The 14,247-nt window shown below is 45.0% G+C and overlaps 1 protein-coding gene across 2 annotated transcripts; it reads left to right on the top strand.

The window, feature by feature from the left end:
• The first annotated feature begins 8 nt into the window (after window positions 1-8).
• On the top strand, window positions 9-13,248 carry ISY1 (ISY1 splicing factor homolog). 2 transcript variants are annotated; one of them, XM_080386183.1, is made up of 12 exons: window positions 9-365; window positions 572-594; window positions 2,558-2,609; window positions 4,291-4,356; window positions 5,130-5,172; window positions 5,343-5,455; window positions 6,149-6,266; window positions 7,185-7,307; window positions 9,693-9,799; window positions 10,921-11,007; window positions 12,444-12,561; window positions 12,722-13,248. In XM_080386183.1, exons 1-11 carry the CDS (start codon window positions 24-26, stop codon window positions 12,549-12,551), a joined length of 1,182 nt encoding a protein of 393 aa, XP_080242309.1. In that variant the 5' UTR covers window positions 9-23; the 3' UTR covers window positions 12,552-12,561; window positions 12,722-13,248. The 2 variants fall into 2 exon arrangements, with proteins under 2 accessions (XP_080242309.1, XP_080242308.1); XM_080386182.1 differs by having other exon boundaries at window positions 12,444-13,248.
• Window positions 13,249-14,247: the final 999 nt, after the last annotated feature.

Below are 14,247 nucleotides of genomic sequence, written 5' to 3' on the forward strand. Positions count from 1 at the left end.
CGCCCTGGGGGGGCCGGGCGGCAATGCGGGGCACGGAACGCCGCAAAAAAGCGCGTTTCCATTCGTCACCGGGACACCGAGAGGAAGAGGAGGGCGGGCGGCGGCGTGAGGCAGCGGGCGGCGCTGCGCCCTTCCCCGCGGGGGGGCTCGCAGGGCAGGCGCGGCCGGGTCCGGGAGCGGCCCGGCAGCCCGGTACAGCCCGGGGCGGGCCCGCCGGCACCCCCCGCCCCCCGCCGGCACCCCCCGCCCCCCGCCGGCGGGCCCGGCCCTACCCTGCGCGGGCCGCGCGTGCGCACCCGAGGCCGCTTCCGGTTCCGGCGGGCGGCGCGTCTTCTTCCGGGGTCCCCCGGCGCGGCGGCACCATGGTGAGTGCGGGGCCGGGGCCTGGGCCCGGGCCCGGTGGCGGGCGGCCCTGCTCCCGCGGTGGGCCGGGGGCGAGGGCCACGCGGGCCGTGCTGCCCGCTCCCCCCGGCCGGGCGCCCCGGAGCGAGGCCGCTCTGGCGGGGCCTGGGCCCGGGCGGCCAGGCGCTGCGAGCGCGGGTAGTAACGGTCCGTCTCTGCTCTCTTCCAGGCCCGGAACGCGGAGAAGGCGATGTGAGTGCGGGGGGCGCCGCGCTCCTGCCCCCGGGCCGGCGCCTCAGGCCCGGCCCCGCCCGCGCTGCCTCCCCGGTGCCGCACACGGGCCCTCAGTGCCGTGGCTCGCAGCCACAGGCCCGCGCTCGCCCAGCCGGCGGGACCCGCCGTGGGGCACCGGCAGCCTGGCAGGGCCTTCCAGCGCCCGGCTGCCCGCGTCAGGCGGCTCCCGGGACTGGGAGTGGGGGAACGCGGGGCACCGGCGTGCCCGGGGGCTGGGAGCGGGGGGATGCGGGGCGCAGGGAGGCGCCGGGGTACCGGGAGCGGAGGGATGCGGGGCACTGGTGTGGCTGGGAGCGGCGGGATGCGGGGAGCCGGTGTGCTCGGGGACTGGGAGCAGGGGGGATGCTGGGCACCAGTGTGCCCGGAGGCTGAAAGGGGGGGATGCAGGGTCGGGAGCTGGGGGATGCAGGGAGCCGGGGGGGCCAGGGCCGGGAGTGGGGGGATGCAGGGAGGCGGGGGGGCTGGGAGCAGGGGGGTGCAGGGCACCAGCATGCCCGGGGGCTGGGAGCGGGGGGATTCAGGGAGCCAGGGAACGCAGGGCCAGGAGCAGGGGGTGTGGGGCACTGGTGTACCTACTGCTCAGCGCTGGGCTGGTGCTGCCGGGCCACGCTGGGCTGGCCACTGCGGGACAGAGGCTGCAGCAGGGGCTGCATGGTAAATGTGGTGAACTATGTTCTAATAGCCCATTACAGTTTTAGGCAGTTCCCATTTTTGGAACAGAGGTGCCAGGCTGAGCAGGAGTCTGTCAGCATTGGCTTAAGCAGAATTGTTGCTTGGGAGCAGCTTGGGCTAAACCGATGGCTTTGAACATATTTATTTTTCTCCTGACCTCCCTGAGTACTTTTCAAAAGGTCTTACAGGCCACCCTGTAGAACTGCTACATTAGAGGCTCTTCAGCATATTTGTCTTGTGTTTGTTTTTCTTCCAAAAACACTTTCTGAGCTTGTTTAGTAACTCAGAGGGAGGTTGAAGAGACTGCAGCTGGCAGACTCCGTGCAAGGTGCTCTTCTGTGGTGATCCCAGCCAGTGCATCTCGGACACTGGATTGGATGGTGTGATTCCATTCTGGAAATCCCAGGCAGGTCAGGGTTGGAAGGGACCCCTGGAGAGCACCCAGCCCAACCCCTGCTAAAGCTGGCTCACCCAGAGCAGGCTGCACAGGGTCATGTCCAGGTGGGTTTGAATGTCCCCAGAGCAGGAGACCCCACAGCCTCGCTGGCCAGCCTGCCCCCGGGCTCTGTCACTCTCAAGGTAAAACATTTTTCCTTGCATTCAGCTGGAACTGCCTGTGTTGCAGTTTGTGCCCGGTGCCCCTCGCCTGCCACTGGGCACCCCTGAAGAGCCTGGCCCCGTCCCCTTGGCACTCCAGCCTAGAGAATTGGCTTAGATGCAGGGTATAGGTATGCTGTTCGAGGTTTTAAATGCACTCGATTGTTTTGCATTTTTTAACATAACTATTAAATGTCTAGTAAATGTAGTCTCTGCTCAGTTGCGAGAGACTTGGAATACTTTGGTTATGTTGATAAACTTGATTACTGACTGCTGCTTTCCTTACTGAAGCTTTTTTCTCTTGAGTTTTTTGTTTGCTTTGTGATGTATCCCCTGCTAAGATTTGTAACCTTAATCCTTGTGCTTGTAACTTGCTGACATCCTTTTGCTGCTAATAGCGAATGTGTTGGCATATGCTAAACAGAAAAAAAATAATTAGCTGCTGCCAGTGTTTACATTTATGTAAGAAATTTACCCCCGAGGATTTCTAGCATTGAAGAAGTCGTTAGCTGGAAGACCTAGTCAATGAATATGTTTGAGCCTTTGTTTTCTACAGACTGTAATTAAGTCCATAATAAACATCCAGAGTAGAACTCATTCCTGTTGGAATGTAGCTTTGTGAAAGTAAATCTGCTTCCTTTCTTTTCTTTAGGACGGCCTTGGCAAGATTCCGGCAAGCTCAGCTTGAGGAAGGGAAAGTTAAGGTATGATGTAAAAGACCTAAGCTTTGTTAGCTCCAATCAAGAGTGGGACGCAAGTGATGTGCGGAGCTGTGTGACAGCTGCCAGGGCATGTGCCACATACAGGTGTCCTGTAGGAGTCTGACATTAGTCACCTGGAAGGCAGCAGAAGTAGGGGCTGTATTTCACAGTGAGGCAAAACAAACAGTAAATAGAATTTTCTTAACCAAATAACCTGTTTAAAAATTTATGTATGTGGGTGTTTCAGAGAAACATTGGCTCGGCTGCCGAGAAGAAAGTGCAAATTAAACATCACTTAATTTTTTTTTATGTAATAGTTTGGAAAACCAACAATCAAAAACCAAATTACAATAGTGCTGTAAATAGAGGCAGCATGTGGCAGAAAATGAAAATTATTTTTGAGACTCAAGTTATCTCCTTCTGCAATTGCTTACACAAATGGATACACGTGCACATATTTTTATAACAGTAATCACAAGGTTTGTTTGGATTTCTTCCCAGAAGAGGTAGAGAAATCCTTCTAATCTCTTTCATTGGTGATACTCGGACAAAACAGTAACCGCGAAACTGGGGGCTGTCAGGATCATTGTGAACTCGAGGCATGTTATTAACCCAACGCATGACAGCAGTGCATCTGTTCATCATCTTCACTATCATGCAGCTTTTTTTTTACTTGATGTAAGATTGACAAAAAATGGACTTGGTGACTTTGTAATTTAAAAACCCCACCACTATAATGAAGGAAACGGCATGCCTAAACCCACGCAGAACCTTAGAGACTAATTCTAAACCATCTCTGGATATTCCTGTACATTTTTCACTGAATCATAACTCAATTTGCAAGAATATTTATGTTGGAGTCGGAGTGTTCCCAGTAATGTTTCTTGGACAGGCTTAAAATTTTTAATTTTGGGTAACTGACAAAGGAATTCTGGCAACTGAGGTGTCATACCTTTGCAAGTTAAATTGTTTTACACACGAGTGCAAGCAATATGAAACAGTAAAGTGGAAAATAACAGTGTGAGGGAAACTGTAGTGGAAAAGATTCCATGTGCAACAGCCAGAAAATAAGATGGGCTAGAGTTCCCCGTATATTATGTGACGGAAGGCTTTTTAATACATAAAAACGTATTGGACAGAGTCCTAGAGGTAATGTGAAGTGTTAGTTTGTGTAAGCCAGTCTGTAGAATGTGAAGAAGGTTGGGGAAAAGGAGTTTTGTATTCTCAAAACTACAATTTATCCAAAACAAAATCATTTTGGAAGAAAATTACATTATTTAGGTAGTAGCAATTGAGGAAAAAAAGGCTTAAATTTAATAGATACTTGGAAGACAGTGGATTTTATTCAGATGCTGGTATATTGAAAATGATGTTGTAATTCAGCTGTCCGAAAGGGAATGTTATTTGTATTGGAGAGGATTGTGGGGTGTTTTATAAAAACAGGTGACAGGTTTTATTTTGAATAAAGTGGATTTACATAGATTTTTATATTTTGTGATAATTTTAATTTGGCAGGGTTGTAAATAGTCACTGTTTTCCACTCGCTAAAAATCAGCGGGAGCGCCAGATACTGGAGCTTGGTAGCATAGTCTGGGATTAATTGAGCAATAAAGTTTGCATGAAATGCTGTCAGTATATTGATGCTAGGTGAAAACTTCATGGTGTGTGGCTTTCTGTCAAACAGGAGCGAAGACCTTTCCTTGCATCAGAGTGTAATGAATTGCCTAAAGCTGAGAAATGGAGGCGACAGGTAATGTCAAGCTATAGGTTTTTCTGATTCTATAGTAGGTATTTATAGACGGCTTCTTACAGATTTTTTTCAGACTTCTTCAGTACGCTGCCAGTTAAATCACAGATATATATATATATCTCAGATAAATAATAATTTAGGTTGAAATATCCTACAGTTCACCACAGTATTCAGATCAGGTCCTACCATGTCAAGTTACCCAGGGCCATGTCCAACTGAGTTTTGAATATCTTCAAGAATTTGGATTCCCACAGCTTTATGGGGCACCTGTTCCAGAGTTTGAATACATTCTTAATGATCCCCTCCCCGCCCTTGAATTTAATGAGAATTTCCCCAGTTCCAGCTTGTTTGTTGCTACTTGCCCTGTTATGCACATCCCAAACGGTCTGGCTCTGTCCTCTCTATACCGTAGGTAGCTCAGCTGCCCTTAGGTGGCTGAGGACAGCAGTTATTCCCTTTTTGTCTTCTTAAGGTGGGTCAGACTCAGTTCTCTCTCAGCCTCTCTCTGTGGACATGCTTCTTTCCTCATCACATGTACAGCTATAAAAATGTTTCCTTGTTTTTTAAGCTTCTGGGGTACTTCATTTGTGTCTGAATAAAATCTATATTGATATTTTAAATTGATAGGCTCGGGTCCATTTTCTAGATCGAAAAGGCGACTTAGAAGTTGGGTCTTTCTAGGGTTTTGTTTGTGGGTTTTTGGGGGGGTTGTGGTTTTCGTTGTTTGGTTGGGTCTTTTTTTGAGAAAATCACTTGTGTTCTTATTTAACTAGATCATTGGGGAAATTTCCAAGAAAGTGGCACAGATTCAAAATGGTAAGATTTTTCTCATTAGCTTTTTTTCATTTTATTTTAATCTCCAGTCTTAAGCAGTTAGTGTAGTTCACATTTCATGTGAACTATACTGTTTCCATTGCATAAATTCTGAAACTACTCTGGTGCTTCTAGTAAGCTGTCTAATTTGTTGCCTTTTCCCCCTCTAACAGCTGGATTAGGTGAATTCAGAATTCGGGACCTGAATGATGAGATAAACAAACTTCTGAGGGAGAAAGGACACTGGGAATTCAGAATAAAGGAGCTTGGAGGTCCTGATTATGCTGTAAGTGTAGATGATTTTGTACTGCATGGTTGTTTTGCTTACAGGTGAAGTGACCAATGAGAAAAATCTGGTCAATGTTTAGTTAACCACATATTACTTGGCAAATGTTTATTAGAGAGGAACTTCATTCAGCTCCTAAAAATGTTAGGTTGTGTTAGAAGAAATATTTGTTTTCGTGATGAGCAGATCAGACTTTTCATTTGGAACACCAGTTCAAGGGGCCTTGCCTTCCTGGTAGGAGTTTGCAGCAGGGTCTGATCTTACCCCTCGGTCGGTGCTGGGTGTCTGTGTTGCTCTCTGTCCGTCTGTAGAAGGGTTTTCCCTTGGCTCACCGAGCTACTGCCGAAATTGAAATAATGACACTAGCTCTCACTTGCCGAAACATCAAACGTGTGCTCATTGTCAGATTAGTAGTGCTGGTTTATCTGATACCTGAATGTACTAGTGCAGAGAATAAGACAGGTTTGGATATTTTGGGAAGGTGAATCCGGTATGGGCACTTGTTTTAAATGCATGATTTGTAGTAGAAGTAGAGAAACTGTGTAAAAATGAGCTGTGAGGGTGTTTTACTTGCAGGGTAGTTTGAACTGGTGTAGTGCATCTCCTTTCTCGATCCTTTAATCTTTGAAGATGCCCAGGAAAACAGGTAATACAAGAGGAATACCGTTTTAAAGAATGAATTCTGTTTTCCAGCGGATTGGACCGAAAATGTTAGATCACGAAGGGAAAGAAGTTCCAGGAAATCGAGGTTACAAGTATTTTGGAGCTGCAAAGGATTTACCAGGAGTTAGAGAACTTTTTGAAAAGGAACGTAAGTAAATAGCAACTCTTCCCAGACATGGAAATACATAGTAGTATTTCTATATAGTACATAGTACATATATACTCAAGATATAGTACATATCTTGAGTAAAATGTCTGCTGTAGTATGTGGGGAATGCTAGTAACACCATATTCTGGCCTGTGCCTTAGATCAGCTAAATAAAACACTGAACACAAGCAGTTAATTAAATGCTGTTTCTTTGAGCAAAGAACACCTTTGGCTGTTTGCAATTAAAGAAATGTAGAACAGAGTAAACCGTGTGTTTTCTGCTGGGTGTTCCAAATGATCAGGACTGATGTTGTGTAGAAACTTCCCAGCATAACAGGTTAACTTTATTGATAAGGTCTAAATTGTACTCTGAGTTCAGAATTTTTTTTTTAAAAAAAGGAAATTGGCTCGAATGTAATTCTAGAAGCAGGAATCATCTTTCATAATAGGAAAAACTAGATGTAAATGGATAAAACTGCATGTATAATTTGTCATTGAATGAGTGGGAATTACTTGGGCCTGGAAGTGACACAGAGTAAATCAGCTTTTTCTTACTTTCTGTCTGCAAAGAAAAATTAGGGGAAATACTACATGATCTGGGGGAGCCCGAGGCAGTTTTTTAGTTCCTTTCATCTAGCAGTCTTGCTCTGTACTGGGACTCCAGTACAGGAGGCAAACCAGCCACATGCATGGCAGTGGTGGGACCTGTGCGGTATGAAGCACTGGGTCACCTGTTCAGACTGCTTTGTGCAGTCCAGAGTAAAACACCAGTGCTCCCAATGTCGGCAGCAGTTCGGGGCAGGCACTGGTTATTAGCTTAAGCGAGGTAGCTGTAGTTGCTGTGAGGCTGACAGGAACCAGGAATGCCCAGCAGGTTACTGAGATGGACCTGGATGAATGACAGTCGTGCTCTTTCAGCCCTCCCACCACCTCGGAAAACGCGAGCTGAGCTTATGAAAGCCATTGATGCAGAGTACTATGGCTACAGGGATGAAGATGATGGTATTCTGGAGCCGCTGGAACAAGAACATGAAAAGAAAGGTATGTGAGATACAAAACCTGCATAAACCAGTCCAAGAAGGGGTGCTGGCGGACTCTGAAGATAGCTTTCTTTTTTCCCCCGTGGGTGTTGTCTTGTGCTTAGCTGTCAGATTTCATCTGTTACATAGGTGTCCTAATCACTGTTGTGGAAGGCTTTTCAGGGGTGAGGGGGTGTGCTTTAGAGATGGCTTTCCTCTTTACTGTTGTTAGTGATTTCATACTGTCAGCAAGTGATTTGCTGTTGAAGGAACATCTCCGTTTTTCCCCACCTTTTTCATGCTTAAGAATGTAAGAGTAGATTGCAACAGGGAGATCTATGGAACTCAAGCACTTACCTCCCTCCTTTGTGGAAACCAACTGTACCATCTGTTTCCTGTCTCATCTAATTATTTATCCATAAACATAGCTGTTTCATTTTCTTGGAGATTAGAGGGGACCTTCTGGAAACCCTGTAGTCTAGGTGGCCTGTGCTGATTTATCCACATCACGCATCTCAGAATTTCAACACATTTGTGAACATTTTTTCCTTTGAAACCCATACTTCCTCAATAGATAATATTTATCCATGTGTCTGCTCACTTAGTTCTCTGGCTTTGTTTCTACTGACTTGCCCAGTAAAGACATCAGGATTATGAGTCTAATTCCTGAAACCCACTTTAATATTCAGCACTGTGTGCCGTCTTCTGGTATTCGTGTAGCTTTGGGCAAGAGGCTGCACACCACCTTTAAGAGCTTAGCTGTTTTCTAAATAGTCCTCTTAGTGCTTCGGGTAAGCAGTGTCTAATCCTGGCAATTTGTTGCTGTTTGCATTGTATGTTTGGTTTTATGGTCTGTTCTTCTGAAGCTTCAACTGCAGGCAGATCCTCAGTGCTCTGCAGGAAATGTCCTGCTGCAGGAACCCTTGGCAGGCTTTTCCACAGAACACAGCAGATAAAACAATCAGGTTTTTCTCAAATGGTGGTGCTTTGCGTTTACAATTATCTGTCTGGATTTAGAGTGAAAAACTTTAAATGAAACTGCAGGAGGTGGCTTGTCCAGATGATTACAAGTGGGTGAGCCTGTAACTGTTACCAATACTTAGTTTCTCGTGGTGTGGTCGTCCACTACTTTTATTTAGCCCTGCTCAGTGTGTGAGATCCTCATCGTATTGTGTGTTAAAAGATTATGTCTTGTCAGTTAGATTATAGGACAGGGAAGAAGAAGGAGATAAAGGAAATATTTCCCTTATCCATGTCCCGCAGCATAGCCTAGAGCCTTAAAGTGAGTGAGCGGCAGCTGGCTGGCAGACAGTTGATAGTGAAAAAAGGGAAGTTGTGCGGTGCGGCGCTTGCAGAACGGCTTCCCTCTGTGTTCAGCTGGCACGTCTTGTTAATTACAGGCAGGAGAGGTAGTTTGTCTGGATTCATGTGGTTGTTTAAGAAAACTAACATCTTTGGGGATTGTACCACTTGAAATAACAAGGGTAGAGATGCTAACGGAACCAATAGGTGTACTGTTGATGTACTAAGATTCTCTTAGGGTCACTTGTTGTCTGGGCTGTTGTGGTTTTCACCTTGTTATCAAAGACTTACATTTTTTTGAAACAAAGCATTGAAAAATGTTCTTAATTTGGGGTACCTGTTCTATTATGAAACCACACAAAGATGCCGCTAGTTAGTTAGATCTTGCTGTCTGGGGAAGAACATTTTAATGTTAAGTCTTTGAGAGGTAGGGTGAATGACTGCTGCTGTTGTAGGCATTTCATCCTGCCTGGTTGCATGAATTTTGCACCTCCCTAGAATTTTTATACACTGGCAATGTCACTGATTCGTCTTCTTAAAACTTGTTTTAGCGTTCTTACTAGTACTCAGCTGTGCAGTAGAGGTAGAGTAGCCTAACAGCTAGCTAGCAGTGAGTTACAGATTTGGAATCATGCTACAAAATAGGATAAATACGCTATGAGCTGAAAAGAGAGAGGCTTAGAGACTTATGTAGGTGGCCACTGTAAGGAGTGTAATCATGTTTTATTGACTACGCAGTGATCAACATTCCTATAGCTGTTGACATGCTACAGAGCTGTAGGAGCCACTTAGCCTGGTCATGCAACTTCCCCTGTCGCTCTGTTCAGAAAGTAGGTTGATATTTATCTGTGACACTTCAAGTCTAAAATGTACCCAAATTAAGGCATTGCCAAGTACCACAGTTTCAAAATGCTAGCACTGGGTTTTGCTCAGACTGCGTTGGTGTATTTTGTTAGATACTACATCCAGGTTCTACAGTAAGGGTGCCTTACCAATGTAGAGGATTTAAGCAAGAAGTTGAAGTCTGTTGGAAGAGCTTTGGAAGTGGGACCGTGCTGCTTTAACATGCTCTCAGATACACTTGCCGTTTTCCTTTCCTAACCAGTTATAGCAGAAGCAGTGGAAAAATGGAAAATGGAGAGAGAAGCACGACTTGCAAGAGGGGAGGAGGAGGAGGAGGAAGTAAATATCTATGCTGTCAATGATGATGAGGTATGTGATGGCTAATGTAAGGTGATGTAACATTTCATGTGTCTTCTGTGCTGCCTTGGATGCAGAATTGCTTTGCCAAGAACCTGTCTGCTGCTGTGTTCTGCCCTTCTCTCTGCCTAACTTGCTATGCATTTGTCCCTGTTCTGTAAAAATCGGTACTAAATGAGTACACTGGGTGCAAGTTTAGAAAGTGATAAAAGCTAGCAGCTCAGGAAGACTTCTTATTTGAGTGAGAAACAGCTAACAGCTGAGACCTTGCTGTGGTTTATCTGTCACTGCCTGGAGTGCTGGTATCTGTGAACTAGTGTCTTGTTAACGCTGATCAGTCTCGCTCCCAAGTACAATCTACATCAGTAACAGCACAAGTAGGTCTGTGTGCAGTGTAATTTATGCTGTCAATGTGTAGCAAAACCCAGGGTTGCTCAGGTCTTGTTTATATTTGAATTGTGATACAGCAAGGCTTTGCTGACGCTGCAGCTGCTACTGGGACATGGCTCTTGTTTCTTTAATCTCCGTGCATCCAGGGCTGGTAAGAGAAGTGAGGGACGTTGGCACCACTCTCCGAGATCTGTAAAAGGGGTGCTGGAAACTAGTTCTTATTTTGCAGTCCATACCTAAGTGGGTTTATCACGAGAACAAAAAGGAGTTAGTCCATAAGGTAAAAGTGGTGGTACCCTGTTTTATTTCTGTTATGTCATGATTCATAAGCCCAGCTCTGAGGTGTGAGAAGGAGGCAGTACAGAGCTATACAGGGAAGTGGTATGTATATTTTTAAAGCGCTTGCTTCCTTCTTGGTTAGTTGGCTCCCCTTTTGTTTATAGCTTTACTGTGGCAGACAGAGATAGGGGAGAGGAGGGAATATAGCTTTACACTCATGCCCGTGCCACAACAGAGGAAAAGCCGTATGAAGAATGAAGGCAGTGATTCTGGAAATGTCGAGGAGGAGAAGCTGAACTTGATGCTTCTCATATTCCTTTGTTGTTTGGGCCTATTTACCTCCTTCTCTTTGTAGCGCTTATCCTGCTGTATCTGGTTCCTTCTGGCAAAGGAAGTAAAAAAGGGCTTTTTGATGACCTCTTCAGAAAGTAAACTTGATGTGGCTTAATTTTTTTTTCCTTTAGTCTGATGAGGAAGGTGGCAAGGAAAAAGAAGGTGAAGAAGGCCAACAGAAATTTATTGCACATGTTCCAGTGCCATCTCAACAGGAGGTAAGACGTAACAAAATAAAGTTGCAGAGATGCACTCAGGCTTTTGCAAGACAGAGATCTTAACTTATGGCAGGTCATCAGTAAAAGTGTCCTCAGTTTATTTCTGTGACTTGACACTGCAGCTGTTTAATCCTTTTGCAGATGCTGTGGAACTGGAATTACAGTACCACTGCTATAACCCTTTTCACCTGAGGATTCCCCAAACCTTCATAAATATTACACACATTGGAAAGTGTTGTGGTGCTATGACCAAGATAACCCCAATTGCCTACTATATCTTTTCTGCTGCCTGTCTTAACTTTTTTTTAATTTAATGGGATGATTTCTGAATCGCAGGGTTTGCTCTTGTGAATTTTCTAAAACTGTTTTGGTGGCATGACCTTGAATTGCCTACTATATTCTAAAACTGCTCCAGGATATATATTACCTTAACAGTACAAGTTGTTTGATATACAATTGGCAAGAATGTTCTGGAGTTACATATCTTTTGGTAGGTATGCCTTTACATCACGCAGACAGCATGTGGCAGTTTGTCCCCTGCTGCCATCTTGTCAGATAACGGTGCTGTGTTGTCCTTTGAAGTCATGATCCTGCAGATTCAACAACATGTGTAATGGCTTGTCAAAACTTCAGGAGAAAAATAATGATTAAAAACATTGCACTCTGGCTGATGGTATTCTCATAATGAAAAGAGCATAACTGAGGGTGAAAACTTGCTGATTTACATAGCAGTTTTTTCTAATTAGACAGTAGTCAGTGTAACGCTTTTACAGTGGCAGACCACTCCGTACCTTATGCCTATGGGATTACCCCTTCTAGATACTGCATTACAAAAACTGAGGTTCAGAGCACTTATTTTTGAGAGATGCTGTGTGCCTGTGTGCAGTTTGGACAAATATAAAATGATTACTGAGATTAAAACAAGTCTTGCAGGTAGTATTAGTAGATCTTTAATGTACGTGCTTGTTAAAGAATCATGTATTGCTGGCACTTCCAGACAACTTTTAGGTAAGAGGTTCATAGCCATTGCTAATGTGAAGGGCACACTCGTCACACTGTTATTTCAGGGGTGTGGACTGGTGTGGCATAACGCCACGTGTTGTGTGTTTCTTAAAGCTATATCTAAGACAATTGCTTGAAACAAAATACTCCTGAGAGTAAAATGAAATGGTGGGTAATATCCTAATTAAAAAGGGTAGGAGCATAGGTCTGAAACAGAGGCATCTATTGTACTGCTGCTTTTGGCTTCCATGAGCTTCAGTTAAGTATGAAAAGACACTCCTGACTCATCTTAATTCAACTGCTTCTACACTAGTACACACCTCTAACTTTCACAGTCTGTTTCCTGTGGTTTTCTTCCTCCTGTCTGAGTAGCAAAGCATGCTAGATTCGGTATCTCAGTTAAGCTGAATGTCATCCTATTTTTGTATTTGCAGATTGAGGAAGCTCTTGTACGGAGAAAGAAGATGGAGCTTCTTCAGAAGTATGCCAGTGAAACCCTCATGGCACAGAGTGAAGAAGCAAAAACACTTTTAGGATTGTAGCATTGCACCAGTATGTCCCACGTTTTGTGTAATCCATCTAAAAGCAACAGGTTCATATATTCTGGTAGCAGACACTTTGAGCTCTGAAAGTCCCTCAGGATGTTAATGGTAAAGTGGTAAAGTTTGTGTGTTCTGCTGAAGGAAAACCATCGTTTTGGTTTATCCACCAGGATGACTTGGCTCTTCAGTGCTGAAAAAGACCAGACCTAGGTTAGCTTGTCTGCATCTTCAGCAACTGTCCTCGGTCCTTCCACGGTGTCAAACGGTCTGTGCAGTGGTGCCTCTCACCCGACAGAGCCCCAAACCAGTGACTCCTTAAATCCTGAAGGAAAGCTGAATGGTGTTACTGCCTTTCTGTCCGCTGTATCCTGGCTGTAAGTGTACACATCTTTCTCATGTTAATACATGCTGAGCCGAGTCCAGAAGTAACTTAATTTGTTACTCCTGGTTCACTTACCAGGATAGCCTAGAAGCTGTTCACAGGTACCCTGATGGCAGATCTTACCAGTGACTTTGAAGTTGATGTGGTTCTTTATATAAACACATGCAGTATGTCTAAAAGCTGTTACCCTTTTTGTGGTTTGTAACCGTGCCTGGGTGAATTGTTTAAATGCTGGATATTTCAGCTATTGTAAATACTTCCAACTTTGCAATACCTTGCTCAAAAATTTTTACTAAAAGCTTACTTGCAACCTGATGTCTTGTTTCATTCTAGCTGAAAGGATTGTGTTGCTTCACTAACTGTAGCCGAAGAACGGGATGAGAAACAGCCATCCCACATAGAGGTTTGAAGCTCTGCTTCCCCTGCTGCTCTTAGCTTGTGTGTCGTGTGACAAGAGGCACCTACAGCAGAGCCTGCTCGGAGGCTTACGGGTGACTGACATCGTTATACAGGTCTGAAAGAATGAAATTTGAACTTGGACATCTGCAGCCATGGAGTCGAAGTGCTATCTAGGGAATACAGTATTTAACAACCAAGTAACTGTGTCTGGGACTATTTAGAACTTCTAGATGCTCTTAGTATACAGCACTATCCCTTGGAAGTAATCTACTCCAGAACAATCAAAGCTCTAAATTACAGACAAGCTTTGTCTTACTTGATGTAAATGGTCAAACAAAAAAAGCCTTAAAGTGGAAAGCATAGCTGCCAAATTAAAATCTAAAAAAAAACCCCAACACTAAAACCAAAACTCAAGTACTGGTAGCAAGCAGGCAACTATCATTACAAACACGTTCTCTTCCCGTTAGCAGCGCAGCTTTCTTTGCTTTCTAGTGAAGCAGCAAACAAGTATGTTTATGAGTGATAATAATTTGTGTTCTCTGACTTGCAAGCATCTCTTCAGAGTTGTTTTGCTGCTGCTCCTTGAGTGTTTTCTGGTTTGGGGTTTAGCGAAGGTTGGTGTACTGTTACCACCACGCTATCTGTATTGTTGTAGAAGACAGCACCATTTACCCAAGTTCCTTCCCTGAAACCCCTGGCCAGCAGCAGTGGAAAAATAGGCCCCTTTCATCTTGGGTCTGCTGAACAGGTCCGTGGCTCAGCAGTACTGGGTCAGACCAGTGTTCTTTGCCCAGGGAAAAGATAGTCTGTGAGGGATAAAGGCATTTTTGCTTGGTGCTGAGCCACTGAGTCCCCAGAGCTGAATAAATTGGCAGGCAGCCTACCAAGTCTTTATCATGCTTCAGGAGTGGTGTT

The sequence above is a fragment of the Falco punctatus genome (genome assembly GCF_963210335.1).
Source record: "Falco punctatus genome assembly, chromosome: 4".
NCBI classification, from domain to species: domain Eukaryota; kingdom Metazoa; phylum Chordata; class Aves; order Falconiformes; family Falconidae; genus Falco; species Falco punctatus.